At 47.2% G+C, this 19,440-nt stretch overlaps 1 protein-coding gene across 1 annotated transcript; it reads left to right on the plus strand.

Moving 5' to 3' along the window:
* The first annotated feature begins 5,098 nt into the window (after positions 1-5,098).
* On the plus strand, positions 5,099-9,492 carry LOC147086465 (immunoglobulin lambda-1 light chain-like). The gene is made up of 3 exons (XM_085978564.1): positions 5,099-5,230; positions 5,383-5,736; positions 8,834-9,492. The coding sequence occupies exons 1-3, from the start codon at positions 5,182-5,184 to the stop codon at positions 9,160-9,162; spliced, it is 732 nt and encodes a 243-aa protein (XP_085834690.1). The 5' UTR covers positions 5,099-5,181; the 3' UTR covers positions 9,163-9,492.
* Positions 9,493-19,440: the final 9,948 nt, after the last annotated feature.

Raw genomic sequence — 19,440 nt, forward strand, 5'->3', positions numbered from 1 at the left:
TGGAGCATCAAGTGAAGTAAATCTGGCCATGGCGAGGCCATCCCTGGCATCTCGGACAGTAATGTGGTCGCGTGCTGATGCCCTCTGTCCTGTGCAGCATCAGGTGATTGCAGAGAAGGTTGGTGTGGTTGTTGGTGCTGCTGGTGTGCCTGGTGATGCTGGTGTTGCGGCTGATCATGCTCAGATTATGAGGACCATGGTGAGAGTATAAATTGTACCCGTGCTGATGGAATAGATGGCAGGTGAGCTTGAGTTGAGAGAAGGAATCTAGCAATGGTGAAAGAGGTTATTCCAATGAGGAGACACGAGCTTACATATTAACCTTGTGTGCGTATGTAATAATTACACGTACGATGGACGAGTTTGCTCCAAACACTTGAAATCTGCTTAAAGCTGTATCTCTCTTCCAAATGCATTAAGCAACAGCTTTTGACCTTGGAAAGTGACCAGCTGTGAGATGGGTGCTTTTATAGCACATTTCCAGATGTCAAGTAATGAGACGATTCCATGGCCATTCAACTCCTGCCCAGCTTAACAGATGTGATGCCCCAGCAGCGTGCACCCGGTTGGCGAGTTGGTAAATTCTAAAGGCGACCTCCAAATTGTTGTTACTGCTTTGTTAACAAGGTGCTAGTGACCTGAATTGCCTGCCCCGCAGCTACCTGTCAGGTCTGTTTAGCGCTGACAGACCCGACATTTGGTAAAGGTGTGTGGTAGCGGGTTGACAGTGGGATCCCGACCACTGTAAAAAAAACATTTTCCCTCCTGACCCGCCACCGATCCCACCGCTGAACCCCAGGAAAATCCCCCCCTCTGATTGAAGTTAGACTTTAGTTTGGAGTCATTTAGAACTCGGTACAGACCCAGCTGGTACTTTCCAGTGTGATAGCGGATGAGATCGGTGGGGGTTCGGGGGGGAATGTCGATATTTTTGTCAGCGGGCCAGGATCCCGCTGTCATCTCACCCCCAATGCCTCTTAGTGCAATGACGGCACTATGTTAGATTAAACTTCAACTGCGATGTGGCCATGGTCCCTTTATGATCCCGGCTGATAACGTGTCATGAATGATGTCACCAGACCCGCTCCAACTCATTGGGCCGGATAATGTGCTGAGCGGGCTTAATAGGCCCCACTAAGGTGAGTGCATTTTCAGCAGCGGGATGGAGCCAAGAGCGGGGTCGCGACCCGCCATGGCCACCACCCGCACCGGACCCACCCAGGTAAGCAACGTTCCGGCCTTGACTCCAAAGTGAAAGGACAATCCGGGAGGTGTGAATCCGGCGGAATGACACTCCTGTCACTTAAAGTGATCCAACTGTTCGATCCCCCCCGCAAATTGGTGAAGATTGCAAATGCTAACTGTTGGTAGCGAAACTCGATGGATCCCAATCTGCCCTGAGCACTTCTCTAAACCTCTCCCCCTCTCCCTTCACCTTTAAGACCCTCCTTATAACTCACCTCTCTGAGCAAGCTTTTGGTCACCTGTCATAATATCTCCTTATGTGGATCGGTGTCAAATTTTGTTTGTTAAGCACTCCTGTGCAGCACCTTGGGATGCTTTACTACGTTAAAGGCGCTGTATAAAAACACGTTGTCGTTAGTGCTCTGTAACCTACATACAGTGTTCTTAGAATACTTTATTGACCCAGCAATTCATTCCTGAACGTAATATGACCTGGGAACTCTATTGGGGGAATGGATGGGAATAAGGCGGATGAGGGTGGGGGAGTTACATATAAAAATGGTGTAACCCCACGTGAACCCACTGCATCAGCTCCTGCCGCCATATTTAAGCTCTCAGGCGGGAAACTCATTATAATATTTAAATCAGGCTCCCGCAGAGCAGTTCGGAGCCTGACTTGAATTTATCAGCTGCGAGCCGGGTTTCCCGGTGCTCAGGAAACCCAGCATCAAAATCTCCCTTTAACCCTCCCTGCTCTAAGGAGAACAATTCGAAACTCTCCACATAAGTGAAGTCCCTCATCCCTGGTACCATTCTAGTAAATCTGCTCTGCACCCTCCCAAGGTCTTGACATCCTTCTTAAAGCGTGGTGCCCAGAATTGAACACAATACTCCACCTGAGGCCTAACCAGTGTTTATTAAGGTTTAGCATAACGCCCTAGTTTTGTCATTTATACCGCCATTTTAACATCCTTCGCAACTTTTCCTGCCACCTTCAAAGATGGGTGTAACTGAACCCCAGGTCTCTCTGTTCCTGCACCCCCTTTACTAACTGAAATAGAGCCATAAACCCTGTCAACATGTTTCCAGAAAGGCGCACTTTACTAGTAATAATTAATAATTCTTCACGTTACCTTCTTTCCATATTAATCTCCAGTTGTGATGATTTAGTACATGTCCACTGCCCCACTGCTACATTTCTCCTGCACAATTTACTTCTATGTAAGTAGATACGTTGTGTACAGCTCAATTATGGCATTAGGTGGAATGTTAAATAATGTTAAAAATCTAATAGCTCCTCTGGGTAACACCTACATGTACAACAGTAACTTCTTACGCACATAATTTGTATTCTATAAGTATCCTCAACTCACTGCATTATGCTGGAGAAATCACCGAGTATTTATCGGGCGAAGTTGCTTAGTTCCGGTCATGAGTTCTGTTTGCTGTAGTTTGTAAATGCTCTTTTTAAATAGACCCTGTAGACTGTTTGCTGTCATGCACTGTTTAAATAGCCTCGGTTTGCTGAATAGAGTTTGTTTGCTGTAAGTTAGAATGTTATATGTGAATCCTGCATAAAGTCCCGTCCCACTTCCAACAACAACAACACCGTGTATTCATATAGCACCTTTAATGTAGTAAAACGTCCAAACTTACTTCACAGGAGAGTTATCAACGAAGTTTGACTCCGAGCCACCTAAGGAGATATTAGGGCCGAAGACCAAAAACTAGGTCAAAGAGGCAGGTTTTAAGGAGTGACTTAAAGGCAGAAAGAGAGGTGGAGAAGCAGAGAGGTGCAACAAGGGAAGTCCAGAACTTAGGGCACAGGCAGCTGAAAGCACTGCCGCCAATGTTGGAGCGATGCACAAGAGGCCCAAATTGGAGGAACGCAGATATCTCGGAATGTTGTTGGGCTGGCGGAGATGAAATAGAAAGGGAGGGGTGAGGCCTTGGTGGGATTTGAAACCAAGTATTATCATTATAAAATGGCGGTGTTACTTAACCGGGAGCCAAAGTAGGTCAGCGAGGACAGGGGTGAAGGGACTTGGTGCATGTTTTGGATGGTCTCAATTTTACGGAGGGTAGAAAGTGGGACATCAGCCAGGAGTGTGTTGGTATAGTCAAGACTAGACATAAAACATGTTGCGCATGAGGGTTTCAGCAGCTGATGAGCTGAGGCGCGGTGGAGTCGGGCAATATTGTGGAGGTGGAAATAGGCTCTCTTACTTATGGCACAGATATGTGGTCAGAAGCTCATCTCGGGGTCAGATCTGACACCATGATTGCCAAAGGTCTATATCAGCCTCAGACAGTTCCCAGGGAGAGGGATGGAGTCGGTGCTGAGGGAACGGAATTTGTGGCGGAGACCAAAGAGAATGGCTTCGGTATTCCCAATATTAAAACGAGGAAACGTCTGCTCATCCAGTGCTGGATGTTGGACAAGCAGTGTGACAATTTAGAGACAGTGATGGAGTCGAGAGAGGTGGTGGTGAGGTAGAGCTGACACAGTGGTGTCAATAGACACGCTGATCTTGGCTATTGCCCAATGTGGAACGACAGTTCCCAAGGTGCAGTGCGCGGTGTGGCCAGTGCTCTGCAATGATTGGTTCTCCAGTCAGCCGTGACGGTGTCAGCAGTGACAAAGCTCTTGGTCCCTGTGCAAGGTTGAGAGAGCAGCTGCAGTCACAGCACCAAAGCCCCTTGAATAATTCTAACAGACCAGAGGAATCAGTGATCAGTTCAAGCGCAGAAACAGAACCAAGCACCTGGGCTTCACCGAAAAGCCCCTTGTCCAGGTGAGAACCAATCCCTGCCCGAATTCAGTGCCGGTACTCCCGGGGGCGAGAATCCCTCTGGCCGCTCTGTGTGTTTTTCTAAGGAACAGGGGAATACCTAACTTCACAGTTACACGGTTCAGAAATTTATTAAAGGAAAATTTTATTCCTTTCACGCTAATATGCGGAACCAACCCAATTATTAACAATTTGATGCATTTTTCTTTCGCCTTCAATTAACTGACACCAACCAGTTTCAATCTGCCTTTTAAAAACATGAACCCAGACTCGGTGTGGGGAGTTAGGGATTGACTCCAAACAGGGGAACTGTTCAACATCACAGAGCCCCAGAAACAACTGACACCGCCGCTTAATAATTCAACTGGAACAGGGATTAAAATGGGAGCTGCGCGCATTAATCGGACCGGCAGCAAATTAAAGGCAAGGTGTCATTTTATTAATATTGTGCCGAGTTTCATTTGTCCTCCTGAGTTTTAAAGGGGGAGATTCAGACTATAATAGAACAACTTCTCTTTAATCCGGGGCAGGGTGTAAAATGCCGCTTTCTTCCCGTCTTTCTCATTCATCTAATTCGCTCTTTACTCCGCCGCAGGAATATTCTCATCAGAAATGTATTTACACGCTGAAGCCCAAATCATATTTTCAATTGAAACCCCAATTTTAAAGGGATTGACGAATCCAGGGTTGTCTTGCTGCTGATTTAGCGAAAGGGACGTCAGTCTATTATGAAATATATATTTTAGGGGGAAAGTTTATTTTAAAATCTGATGCAGTATATCAGAGAGTAACAGCGCGTTATCAGAACGATTCCGGCCGAAGTGCATCAGCTGATCCGTATCTCTACAATCCGCCCCTCATTATTCTGGGGTAGAACACAGACTAAATATTCATTAAACGCAAAATCTTCGAAATCTTGGAACATTCCCTTAACAGATACTCCAATTGGAGTTTAAACATTTTTATAAAGGTTTAAGAGTTTAAAAATTTAATCAGACACAAATAGTTTAAAAAGTACCCGAATTAAAAATCTGCCTCCTCCCTTTTCCTAGCCCCTCCCAGCCATTTGCACACCGGGTAATAAATAGACCCGGAGTCTCGGGTTTGCAGACACTGTAACCGGACCGGGTCCCGGAGTTTACAGGAACAGCGCACGGTTCAGTCGGAAATTTGAGCGGTGGCTGTTGGCGCTTCTCCGGAGGAAATGGCTCCAGCGAAGCATCTCCTGTGGGCTCTGCTGATCCATTTAACAGGTGAGAAACGGATGGTTTTAATCACGGGTTTCTCCGCAACTAAATCGGTTCAATACCGAGAATCGGGCGGTTTTCTCTCCGTGTTTATTGAAGCATTAATGTCCTATTTGCTCCAAGTCTCTGAATGGGTTGATTTTTTTCTTTTATTGAAGGTGTCCTGGCGGCTCCCGTCCTCAATCAGTCCCCAATATCCGATCTTGTCTCCGCGGGTCAGACCGCCCGGTTACAGTGTGCGATGCAGAACGCGGCTGTGGGCAGCAAGGATGTGGAGTGGTACCGACAGCGACCCGGGGAAACTCCGGTGTGGGTGATAAGATATGAAACAGATAATGATATATTCCGGGGCACCGGCTTCACAGGCCGTTTCCAACCGTCCAGAGACGCCTCCAGTAACAGTTTCATTCTGACCATCGGAACCCTGGTGCCCGGTGACTCCGCCGTCTATTACTGTGCTGTGTGGGACTCGGGAATCATCTTCGGCCCGGGGACCGTCCTGAGTATAAAGAGTAAGTGACTCTCTCATTCTATCATTCACATTGTTTCAATTAAAATTAATTTACAGTCGCTTTCATTCCCGGGCGCCAGAGAAATCTCCATTCAGTTAATTTTGATGTTGGATCTATTTATACCCAAAAAATGTTAAACTGGTCAGAATTGGAATTGTTGAAGCGCCTCGGGGAACAATACTGCGCTGAAATGAAGTTTGACACCATTTCCTGCTCCCATTCAATAGGGGAGCTGAGGAGAAGTGTTCTTTTTACGCAGCGAGTTGTTGTGATCTGGAACGCGCTGCCTGAAAGGGCGGTGGAAGCAGATTCAATAGTAACTTTCAAAAGGGAATTGGAGAAATACTTGAAAAGGATAACTTCAGGGGGGAGAGAGCAGGGTGATTGGGAATAATTGGAGAGCTCTATTTAATGAGCCGGAACAGGCACAATGGGTTGATTGCCCTCACAGGAGAACTGATTGATAAAATAGTGACAGAGGGACAAGAGGAGGCCATTCAGCCTCTCGAGCCTGTGTGAAAAAGAGCTTCCCTCCTAAACGGCCGGGCTCTATTTTTAAGTTGATCTCCCCTTGTTCTTGATTCACCGACCGGAGTAAATCGTTTCTCTGTGTTTACGCGATCGAATCCTTTTTCACATTTTAAACTCCTCGATCAGATCACCACTGAATATTCTAAACTCAAGGGAATACAAGGCAAGTTCATGCAATCGGTCCTCGTAATTTAACCCTCTAAGCTTCCGGTGCGGCAAGAGAGAGAGAGAGAGAGAGATGGAGAGAGGAAAGCTGTGAGCTACACTGTGAAGTTCTGACAGTGGACATTGAATATGTCCCTATGTTACACTGAGACTTGAACAGGAGACTATTGCAGGACTGTGGGGAAAGAGCGGGGGAGTGGGACTGATTGGAGAGCTCTTTCAAACAGCCGGCACTGGCAGGACGGGCTGATCGGGCTCCTTCTGTGCTGTGTGATTCTTTGCTATACCTCACATATTTCTTAGTGTATGTAGAATTATTCCTGCTGTCCAGAGTGGGCACCGTCTGATTTTAAAAAGATTGCCCGGAGCCAGCGGGAGAGCCCCCGGGGAATCACAATCCATTTATCGTCATTTGCAACTTTCAATGTTGCTGCTGGTTTTATTCCTGTGGCGTATTGTCCCCCTGACCGCAGCCGTCGGGTGTCCGGCTCTGGGCTGGGAGAGAGAGAGGACCCTCCCGAAACCCGCTGTCCCAGCACACAACCGGTTGGATCGACTCCCTGTCGCCAGCAACACCGGGACTAGTCGGGATTGTATTCGTTTGCCGGGACCGGTTTTATTCTGAATTTCCTGCTCCGACATTTAATCTGTCTGAGCTCATTATTCGCAATCTCCTCGCTGTTTCCAGTGCAGAACCGGCGCTTTACCATGGAGCGGCGCAGTGACAATTACTGACCAGCCCCGTGTGTGTGAGTGAGACTGGGTGATGCTTGTTGAAGGGAACTTTCTCTCCATCTCATTCTCTCGCTGCTGACCCTTTCCCCTCCCCCAGGCTGTGTCTGCTGACTCTTCCTGTCCAGTGTCCCCCGGGGATAGCGCCGATTCTCCTGGGTTGATCTGTCGGGTCCCGCTGCCGCCCAGTGTTGAACGGATCGCTCCGGGACCAGCGAGACTGAGCTGATCCCGAGAGAGAAATCAGTTCACCGGCGCGGGGAGGAATCCTTACTTGCCTCTGTAGCAAGAATCTTTTGCAATCCTTGTTCCCAATTTCACTAGAAATATCAAATAGTGAAAACCCTTCATCAAAGAGAATGCTGATGGGTGAACGAATAGAGGGCCTTAAAATGATGAAAGGTTTTAATGGAGTAGACACAGAGAGTGTGTTTCCACTTGTATGGAAGAGGATAACGAGACGCCATCAATATAAGATAGTCGCCAAGGAGTCAATTAGTTAATTCAGGAGAAACATCTTTACCCAGAGAGTGGTGAGAATGTGGAACTCGCTACCACAGGGAGTGTTTGAGGCGAATAGTATAGATACATTTAAGGGGAGGCTAGAGAAACACATGAGGGAGAAGGGAATAGAGGGTTACGCTGATAGAGTGAGATGAGGAAGGATTGGAGGAGGCTCGAGTGGATCCTAAACACCGGCATGGACTTGTTGGGTCGAATGCCCTCTTTCTGTGCCGTATATTCAGTGTAATTCTATGTAAGCCATTTACAATATTGTTAGACAGAGTCACTACATTAATTCCCAGCCCGTGTACAATGTCCTCTCTTTATTCAGTGAGCTCTCCAATACCCGGTAACAGACCCGGCTCAATTATCATCGCCGCAACACTTACAGCGGATCAGTTTGTAACTCGCAATTATTTTAAAAAAACTTCCGGAATCTTATAGAATGATGCAGCAGAGAAGGAGGCCATTCGGCCCATCGTGTCTGTGGCGGTTCTTTGAAAGGGCTGCATCAGTTTGAGATATTAGTACATGTGTGGACTCTCGGTGAAAAGCGGGTCACAGCTCCGTGAATTCACCTCTTTAAAGTTAACATTGACCGCATTTTAAGACAATGAAACGCTTTATTATATTCAAGTAAAAAAGGAAAAAACTGCAATTATAGGAAATTAAATAAAAACAGAAAATGCTGGGAATACACGGCCGGTCGGTCAGTGTCTGTAACGGGAACAGACAGGTTAGTGCGGTTCCGGGGGTGTAACCTGCACCTGAACTGGTCAGTTACTGATCTTTCCGCCTCACACATGCTGACTGACCCGGTCTGTATTTCTAGCATTTTCTATTGTTAATTTACAAGTTAGATTGAAAGAAGTAAAGAATGAAATTTAATTTAAGAATCTCCTGTCATGTCCTCAGGACGTCCCAAAGCGTTTTACAGCCAATGAAGTACTTTTGAACCAAATCAGTTTTTTAATGTAAGCAACAGAATTGTCAGAGGAGCAGAGGAATTAGAGATTGAAGAATTTACTGGATCCCTGTATTAGTCAGTAATTTATTTTAAAGTGAATTTTGTTCGGGATTCTTTGGCGTCTTTGATTTCAGATCGGAGCGTCCCACTGCTGACGGATTCCATAAATTAATGAATCTTCTCTCCCCCCACACACAGGCAGCGAGGATCGAAGCCCCTCGGTTCTTCTCCTCCCTCCCTCCTCGGAAGAAATCGGTTCGGGATCGGCCACTCTGTCCTGCCTGGTGAGTCGCTTTAAGCCGGGCTTGGTGCGGCTCCGCTGGAGTGTGGATGGCCAAGAGACAGACAGCGGGGTGACGACAGGTGCCGTGTCCCCGGACAGCGATCAAACCTACAGCCTGAGCAGTTACCTGAATGTCCCCGCCGCCGCCTGGAACAAGGGCTCCAGCTATTCCTGCAGCGTCAGCCACGGCTCCCTGAGCTCGCCTCTTCTCAAGACCATCAGCGCCTGCTCGTGTTCCGACTGAGGCGGTGCAAGTTGGAGTGGCGTTTGATTTTTGCTCGTGTTTAATGTAATGAAACAGATCATTCGACGTGTGCAATCCTCCTTGTTTGCAATGTAATCGCTGTAGGAATTTGAGCTTTTGGCAAAATCCGAATGTTTAATAATATCAGAAGTGACTGAAATGATTGTCCAGCTTTGTGAGATGGAACTTTCTGTACAACTGTTCCCAATATCTTGTGTGTAAACTTTCGCTGTGTGTACAATGGGGACAGATTTCCCTTTAATCTGTGACCATATTGTGATTGGGAACTTGTGTAACACAGCTCTTAATAAACATGGAATGCTGCCACGAGCTTAAAGAAGTCTGCCTTTAATCAGCACTCAAAGGGAAATTGACTGGATTACATAGAATGTACAGCACAAACAGACCATTCAGCCCAATCAGTCGATGCCGGTGTTTATGCTCCAAATGAACCTCCTCCCAACCTAATTCATCTCAGTCCATTAACATATCCTTCTATTCCTTTCGCCATCATGTGCTCCTGAATTCCCTATTGGATTTCTGAATTTTAAGGTTATGCCCCATTGTTCTGGGCGATCCCAACCAGAGGAGTAGTTTCTCTCCATCCACCCTATCAATTCCTTTCAAAATCCTAAATAACTCATTCAAATCACCCCTTAACATTCTATGTTCCAAGGAACACAACCCTAGTTTATGTGTAATCTCTCCTCCTCATTGAACCCTTGGATCCCTGGTAACATTCTGGTATATCTGCGCTGAACTCCTTCCAATATATCCTTTCTGAGATGCGGTGCCCAAAACCTGTACACAGTGCTCCAGACACTGGATTATTTAAGAAGGGTGGGAGAGATAAACCAGATAACTACTGGCCGGTCAGTTTAACGTCAGTTGTGGGGAAGTTAACATAATCTGTTACTAAGGATAGAGTGACTGATCACTTATGCAAATATGAACTGATCAGGTGGGGACCAGCATGGCTTTGTTAAAGGTAAATCATGCCTGACTAATGTAGTTGCGTTTCTTCAGGTCACTAATCAGATAGACAAAGGATTGTCTATGGATGTAATCTATATGGACTCCCAGAAGGCACTCAATAAGGTTCCACATTAAAGATTATTGGCCAAGTTGAGACCGCATGGAATTAGGGGGAGCCTTTTGATCTGGGTTGGAGTTTGGATGGGAAGTAACAGACAGAGAGTCGGGATAATGAGTAGGTGCTCAGATTGGCGGGATGTGAAATGTGGTGTTCCCCAGGGATCTGTTCTGGGGAGTCAATCTTTCCACCGTATATATTAGTGAATTGGATGAAGGAATAGAGAGTTGTATATCTAAGTTTGCAGGTGGTAGTAAATTAGGAGGCACACTACCTTGTGTAGATGGGAGCAACACTTTGGAAGGGGATATGAATAGGCAGTGAGTGGAGTGAAATATGACAGATTTCACTCAATGTGGGGGAGTGTGAGGTAATCTACTGTGGATCTACTCCTGTTCCTGTGCTCCTAGATCAGCAAGTGAGGATTCTGAATATATTTAATTATGTATGTGAAATGTCCCGAGAATACTGGACAGAGAGTGTCGTCAATGAGCATGTGCAAGGGTGGTGGGGGAGGCGGGGCTGCGAGTAGCATACGTGAGCACCAACGAGCTTACATATTAACCCTGCGTGCGTACATAATAATCACACGTACTATGAACGTGCTGACGTACGATCACCATGCTTACCTTGCATAATTAAACAGATGTGCTTGTGAGAACAATTGCAATCATTTTCATAGCACTGGAGGTGCTAAGTTTCTATAAGTGTACTGAAAAATAAAGATTATTAATCTCTGTATCTCTTGGATCCACCAGCAGTGAAGGATAAGGATTATTCTGACACCACACATCACGTGGCTGTTTGATTTCCAAACATTAAGCTTCTGTAGATCGGTGCTGAGACCACATGTGTCACTTTGGCGCCCTAGCTTCAAAAGTGAAATTGATCCATTGCAGGCCATTCATTAAAGAGCGACGCGCATCATTGTGGGAGTAGATTACGATAGAGATTGCTAAAACTCAGTCTGGTTCTGTTGCTCAATCAAGTATTGAAAGGGGACATCATCCAGGTCGGAAAAACACAGATAATGAACGTATGGTCAGGGTCTTTGGACTGGCCTGTGAACATGGAACTGGAGGATAGCTTATGAACTACAAGCGGGACAGCAAAAGAGGAAAAGATGAACAATTCCCACACAGTATAGCAGTTCGGTGTCAAAGAGTCACCGTGGAGATGCTTAGGCCGCGATATCCCCTAACTGGGTGGGTCCATGGCTGACGAGTTTGTTGGCGGGTTGCGGCCTCGCTGCTGGCTCAATCTCGGCCTCCGACATAACTTGCCCCTGATTGGGCTTGTTGAGCCCGCGCATCGAGTTTCCCGGCCAATTGATGGAAGCGGGTCTGATGACATCATTTGATGTCGCGTCATCAGCCGGTTTTATTCAAGGGACCATGCGCAAACTTGCATTGTCACTTGTGCTGTTCGTGTTCTGCAGCATTGAATTGCTGCAAACATTGACAAGCACTTCACAGAGGTGCACGGCTGCAGCCAGGCTCTCCCAGGACTCCCTCCAGAGCACGTCGGGTGGTTCTTTTCCCTTCCAAAGAGATCTCCCCAGGAGACCAACGCAGCCTGGTTGCACATTGCACAGGAGGACACAAGCAACGATATCGTCAAGAGGACCAGGCTACACTGGCACAAACGTTTCAATGATCTCAGTAGAACACGAAACATCAATGAAAAGACGCACTCAACCTCATCCTGCTGCGCCACTCATCACATTCCCATCACTCTGTCTTCCCTATCCTACTCCTGCACAGCCTTACTCACACCAAATAACCTTGCACCTCCACCCATCCCTCCTCAATCTACATTCTCACTTCCACATCTCACTAGCCTCCCCTCACACTCACCCTCATCCTAGTCCAATCATACCAACTAACAACACACAAGGGTAGGAACGTGTGTGTTTTAGCCGATGTTCATTTGAAATTTCTGTAATGTGCTGTCAGACATGGAAATCCTTATTTTGAACACTTTCCATTCTGCGACAGATTGGTGTGCACCTTTGGAAGTGGCTTAGTGAGTTGCAGTAAATGGTGAGACATAATCTTACCCACATCCCCGCAATGCTGATGAGTGATAATGGAATGACTTGGGCATTTTATGGATGCTTTATGTTGTTGGTGTGGGGCGGTGCCAACCTGGCGCATCATGTGGCAACCTTATGGGTCTGGAGCATCAGGTGAAGTAAGTTTGGCCATGGTGAGGCCATCCCTGGCGTCCCGGGCAGCAATTTGTTCGGGTGCTCATGCCCTCTGTCCTCTGCTGCCTCAGGTGATTGGGGAGACGGCTGGTGTTGTTGCTGGTGCTATTGGTGTGCCTGATGATGCTGGAGTTGCGGCTGATCGTGCTCAGATCCTGAGAACCAAGGAGAGAGAGTATAAACCGTATCCACGCTGATGGACAGGCGGGAGGTGAACTTGAGATGACAGAAGGAATCAGTCAATGTTGAGAGAAGTTATTCCAACGAGGTGATAGCGAGTTTGCTCCAAACACTTGCAACCTGCACAAAGCTCAATCTCTCTTCGAAATGCAGTAAGCAACAGCTTTTGAGCTTGGAAAGTGAACAGCTGCGAGATGGGAGCTTTTTCGCACATTTCCAGATGTCAAGTAATGAGAGGATTCCATGGCCATTCAACTCCCGCCCAGCTTAACAGACGTGATGCACGAGCAGCGTGAACCACGTTGGCGAGTTGGTAAATGATAATGGTGAGCTTAAAATTGTTGTTACTCCTCTGTTCACAAGGTCATAGTGACTTGAGTTGCCTCCCCCGCTGCTGCGTGTCGGGTCTGCTCAGCGCTGACAGACCCGACATTTGGTAAATGTGCGTGGTAGCAAGTTGACAGTGGGGTCCTGACCACTGTAAAAAAAAGTACACTTTCCCTCCCGACCCGCCACCCATCCCGCCCGCTGATCCCCTGGAAAAATCCCCCTAAGTGTGCAGTTAGACTATAATTTGAAATCGTGTGGAACTAGGGACAGACCCAGACGAATTTTCCGGGATGATAGCAGGCGAGATCGATGGCGGGTCGGGTGGGAAAGTTCTTATTTTTGGGAGCGGGTCAGGATGCCGCTCTAATCTCGCCCCTACAGCCTTTCCCCCAGCCGCGTCTGTCATCGCGGTTCCGACCCAATCGGCAGCAACGGGTGACTATATTGAGATGATTATCAAGTAGTTTACAGGCACTTTAAAGCCCCTTTTCACTTACATTTTTCAAATTTCCCTACATGGCCACAGGATTCACGCAGCTCGGGTACCACGTCTGTCATTTTGATGCGGTAATTCCATGACCATTGCTCCAGCTGATTATTTGATAGCATGAAATGTACAGTAAGAGCTCCCACATGACAGATGATCACTTTCCTCAGGCAGAAACTGTTGCTCAGTCCATTTCCAGCACAGATTCTGTAGGCTGCAAATCTTTCCAGCAAAGTCTCCATCCAGGGTCACCTCAATGGAAGAACTCTCTCACAATTGAGATAATGCTTCTGTCATCTGTATTTCACCTGCCATCTATTCCATCAACATGGGTGCCATTTATACTGTCTCAGCATTGTTCTCAGAATCGGACCCCGATGAGCCCCAACACCAGCAGCACCAACAACAACACCAACCTTCTCCACTGTCACCTGATCCTGCACAGGACACAGGGCATTAGCAGCCGACCACATTGTTGCCCAGTCGGCGAGGGATGGCCGCATTATGGCCACATTTAGTTAACTTTACGCTGTACACCCATATGGCAGCCACATGATGCGCCAGGTTGGCACCTCCCCACAGCAGCACCATAAAGCATCCCTACACTGATCCAGCCATTTCTTTCACACTCATCACCATTGCTGGGCGTATTGTCTCACCATTCACTGCAACTCACTAAACCACTTCCAAAGGTGCACATACAGCTGTCCAAGACTGGAAAGTGTTGAAAATAAAGACTTGTATGTTTGACACCATGTTAACAGAAGCTTTACATAAACATTGGATGAAATACTCAAGCGGCTACCCTTGTGTATTGTTAGTTGGTATGAATGTATTAGGATGAGAGTCAGTGAGAGGGGTGGCTAGAGAGATTGGGTTGTGATAATGTAGATAGAGAGAGAGAGAGGGATGGGTGGAGGTGCAAGGTATGTTGGTGTGAGTAAGGATGTGCAGGAGTAGGGTAGGGAAGGCAGAGTGATGAGGATGTGATGAGAGTTACAGCAAGATGCAGCTGAAAATGGATATGTATTAACTTTTCCTGATCTAATGAGATCATTGAAACGTTAGCGGCACAGCACCCAGGTCCTCCTGACCACATCCTTGCTTCTGACCTCCTCTGCATCTGCAACCAGGCTGCCCTGGTATCCTGGGGAGGTCTCTTCCGTCCACCAGAAACATAGCAACATAGAGATAGGAACAGGAGTAGGCCATTCGGCCCTTCGAGCCTGCTCCGCCATTCAATGAGATCATGGCTGATCTTCGTCTGAGATCATAGCTGATCTTACCAGTTCAGTACCCCGTCCCCGCCTTTTCTCCGTAACCCTTAATCCCCTTAGCCTTCAGAAATATATCCAATTCTCTCTTGAAAATATTTATTGAATTAGCCTTCACAGTCCTCTGTGGCAGGGAATTCCACAGGCTCACCACTCTTTGAGTGAAGAAATTCTTCCTCATCTCTGTTTTAAATGATTTGCCCGCTATTTTTAGACTGTGGCCCCTGGTTCTGTGCTCCCCGGCCATTGGAAACATTCTCTCTGAATTCAGCCTGTCCAGGCCTGCCATAATTTTATATGTTTCGATGAGATCCCCTCTCAATCTTCTAAACTCCAGTGAGTACAAGCCCAAACTATTTAATCTCTCTTCGTAGGTCATTCCCGCCATTCCAGGTATCAGCCTGGTGAATCGCCGTTGCACTCTTTCCATGGCAAGAACATCCTTCCGCAGATGGGGCGACCAAAACTGTACACAATACTCCAGATGCGGTCTCACCAGCACCTTGTACAGCTGTAGTAAGCTATCCCTATTCCTATACTCGAACCCCCTTGATATGAAGGCCAACATACCATTTGCCTTCTTAATCGCCTGTTGCACCTGCATGCTCTCCTTCAGTGACTGGTGCACAAGAACACCCAGGTCCCTCTGCACTTCCCCATCTCCCAATCTATTGCCATTTAGATAATAATCTACCCTCCTGTTTTTACCCCCAAAGTGGATAACCTCGCATTTATCCACATTATAGTGCATCTGCCACGTATCCGCCCATTCCCCCAACCTGTCCAAATCGCACTGTAGCCTCCTGACATCCTCATCAGAGCCCACCCCTCCTCCTAGTTTAGTGTCGTCAGCGAATTTGGAAATATTGCATCCAATTCCCTGATCCAGATCATTTATATATATTGTGAACAGCTGGGGTCCCAGGACAGATCCTTGCGGCACCCCGCTGGTCACTGCCTGCCACTCCGAAAACGAGCCGTTTATTCCAACTCTCTGTTTTCTATCCGCCAGCCAGTTCTCTATCCACGTTAATACTTTGCCCCCAATCTCTTGAGCCTTAATTTTGCATGATAATCTTTTGTGTGGAACCTTATCGAAGGCTTTCTGGAAGTCAAGGTACACCACATCCACTGGCTCTCCCCCATCTATTTTACCAGTTACTTCCTCAAAAAATTCCAGCAGATTAGTCAAACACGATTTACCCTTTGTAAATCCATGTTGACTCTGTCCGATCCTTTCCCCCTTTGTCAAGTGCTCCGCTATTTTATCCTTAATAATGGACTCTAGCATTTTGCCCACAACCGATGTAAGGCTTACTGGTCTATAATTCCCTGCTTTCTCTCTACCCCCCTTTTTAAATATTGGGGTAACATTAGCTACCCTCCAATCCACGGGTACTGTTCCCGAGTCAATGGAGTTCCGGAAGATGATCATTAGAGCATCTGCTATCTCCAGGGCCACCTCCTTAAGTACCCTAGGATGTAGTTTATCAGGCCCCGGGGATTTGTCAGCCTTCAGTCCCCTCAACTTACCCAACACCATATCCCTAGAGATACTAATTTCTGTCAGCTCCTCCCTCTCATTAGTCCCTATGTTTGCCGATATTCCTGGGAGGTTATTTGTGTCCTCCTTTGTGAATACAGAACCAAAGTATGAGTTTAATTGGTCTGCCATTTCCTTATTCTCCATTATATATTCTCCCGAATCGGACTGCAAGGGACCGACTTGGGATTTTACCAGTCTTTTCCTCCTGATGTACCGATAAAAGCTTTTGCAGTCTGTCTTTATGTTTGCTGCAAGTTTACTTTCGTATTCTATTTTCCCCTTCCTGATTAATCCCTTTGTCCTCTTTTGCTGTATCCTGTACTGCCCCCAATCTTCCGGTCTGGTGCTTTTTTTTGCCAGTTGATATGCCCTTTTTTTTGATATTATGCTGTCCCTAATTTCCCTTGTTATCCACGGTTGAGTCACCTTTTTAGGTTTATTTTTATGCCAAACCGGTATAAACATGTTCTGGAATTTCTTCCATTCTATCTTTGAATGCTTGCCATTGTCTCTCCACTGTCAATCCCCCCAGAAACACCACCCAATCAATCTTACCCAATTCCCGTCTCATACCCTCATAATTCCCTTTATTTAAGTTCTGGACCTTAGTCTCTGATTCAATTTCCTCACTCTCCATCTCGACTGAGAGCTCGATCATATTATGATCGCTCTGACCCAAGGGGCCTCGTACAAGAAGATTGCTGATAAGTCCCTTCTCATTGCACAATACCCAGTCTAAAATGGCCTGATCTCGAGTCGGCTCCTCGACATATTGGTCCAGATAACCGTCCCGAAAACATTCCAGGAATTCCTCCTCCTCAGAATTTTTACTAATTTGGGTAGTCCAATCAATATGTAAATTAAAGTCACCCATGATGACAGCTGTGCTCTTATCGCACGCTTCTCTAATTTCCCTTTTTATGCCTTCCCTCACCTCCATATTACTATTTGGAGGCCTATATATCACACCCACTAACGTTTTCCTCCCCTTGCTATTTCTCATTTCTACCCATACAGATTCCGTTTCATCCGAGTTAATATCCTTCCTTTCCATTGCATTAATCCCCTCCTTTACCAGCAATGCTACCCCACCTCCCCTACCTTTTTCCCGATCCTTCCTAAATATTGTATATCCCTGGATGTTAAGTTCCCAGCCTTGCCCACCCTGCAGCCACGTTTCTGTAATCCCAATCAAATCATACTTGTTTACCTCTATTTCCACAACTAATTCATCCACCTTGTTCCTAATGCTTCTAGCATTAAGATACAAAGCCTTCAGGCTTGCTTTTTTCACACTCTCATTATGAATTAGTTTGGCCCTTTGTGTTTCTCTCCTTTGCTTATTGCTTCTCACCTTTCTACCATCTATTTCTGACTTCATATGACTTCCCTCTTTTCCACTACCTAGGTTCCCATCCCCCTGCCAAATTAGTTTAAATCCTCCCGAACCGCCCTAGAAAATATTACCCCGAGGACATCGGCTCCCTCACAGTTCAGGTGTAGACCGTCCCCTTGGTACAGGTCACTCCTCCCCAAGAACTGGTTCCAATGCCTCAAGAATTTAAATCCCTCTCCCTTGCACCACTGCTCAAGCCACGTATTTAGCTTATCTATCTTACTCCCTCTAAACTTATTAGCTCGTGGCACTGGTAGCAATCCAGAGATTACTACCTTTGAGGTCCTACTTTTCAATTTAGCTCCTAACTCCCTAAATTCAGCTTGTAGGACCTCCTCCCTCTTTTTACCTACATCGTTGGTACCTACATGTACCACGACAACTGGCTGATCCCCCTCCCCCTTCAGAATGCTCTGCACCCGCTCCGAGACATCCTTGACCCTTGCACCAGGGAGGCAACATACCATCTTGGAGTCTCGGTCTCGGCCACAGAAACTCCTATCTATCCCCCTTACAATTGAATCCCCTATCACTATAGCCCTATCCCTCTTTTTCCCGCCCTTCTGTGCAGCAGAGCCAGTCATGGTGCCCTGAACCTGGCTGCTGGTGCCTTCCCCTGATAAGTCATCTCCCCCAACAGTACCCAAAACGGTAAACCTGTTTTGGAGGGAGATGACCGCAGGTGACTCCTGCACTACCTTCCTGCCTTTACCCTGCCTTTTGGTCACCCATTTACTGTCTGAGCTAGCCTTTACCTGCGGTGTGACCAACTCACTGAATGTGCTATCCACAACATCCTCAGCATCGCGTATGCTCCAGAGTGAGTCCATTCGCAGCTCCAGCGCCGCCATGCGGTCCGCTAGGAGCTGCAGCTGGACACACTTCCTGCACACATAGTTGTCAGGGACAGTGTCCCTGATTTCCCACATGGCACAGGAGGAGCATGACACGGGTCCGAGCTGCCCTTCCATGACTTAACCCTTACAATACCCTTTTATTTACTACGATTTAGCTTAATTATTGAATTCTACTTAGAATAAGTTTGTGAAAGTACTCACCAACCAGTCACCTACCTGTTTTCTGGTGTTGTATTTTCACTGCTGCCTCCTGTCCTGGAGCCTTTTCCACCTAGGTTAGGCTCCTGAAATAAAATAAATTGAACCTACCTTTTCAACTTCCCCTAACCCCTAAAAGGTTAGAGGAGGTGGAAGGGTGGGAGACACTACACTGTCGTGTTTCGGGTTTAGCAACAGCTCCACCTATATAAGAGTTACTGGCCTCCTGCTCTCCCGACTGCACCAGCTGCTCCCTGGTGACGTCACACACTGATCACTATTTACCCCTCTCCTCTGCTGTTGATTTGGTACGCCTCGCAACTGCCGCCGGTTTTTAAGCCGGGCTCCTCCTCGCTGCTCTCTGCTGCTCCGAGTGGTCGGGCCTCGCAACTGCCGCCGGTTTTTAAGCCGGGCTCCTCCTCGCTGCTCTCTGCTGCTCCGAGTGGTCGGGCCTCGCAACTGCCGCCGGTTTTTAAGCCGGGCTCCTCCTCGCTGCTCTCTGCTGCTCCGAGTGGTCGGGCCTCGCAACTGCCGCCGGTTTTTAAGCCGGGCTCCTCCTCGCTGCTCTCTGCTGCTCCGAGTGGTCGGGCCTCGCAACTGCCGCCGGTTTTTAAGCCGGGCTCCTCCTCGCTGCTCTCTGCTGCTCCGAGAAGGAAAGAGGTCCTCCCTGCGTGCTCTGACTCCCTGTATATTCACATGGAGGGAGCC

This window comes from Somniosus microcephalus, unplaced genomic scaffold (assembly GCF_052327205.1).
Source record: "Somniosus microcephalus isolate GS21.2 unplaced genomic scaffold, FLI_Smic_1.0 unresolved_chr7, whole genome shotgun sequence".
Lineage (NCBI taxonomy): Eukaryota > Metazoa > Chordata > Chondrichthyes > Squaliformes > Somniosidae > Somniosus > Somniosus microcephalus.

Coding starts and splice junctions, on each gene's coding strand:
- LOC147086465 (XM_085978564.1), top strand. CDS start 5,182: ATGGCTCCAGCGAAGCATCTCCTGTGGGCTCTGCTGATCCATTTAACA. Junction 5,231..5,382: donor TCTGCTGATCCATTTAACAG/GTGAGAAACGGA, acceptor CTTTTATTGAAG/GTGTCCTGGCGGCTCCCGTC. Junction 5,737..8,833: donor GACCGTCCTGAGTATAAAGA/GTAAGTGACTCT, acceptor CCCCACACACAG/GCAGCGAGGATCGAAGCCCC.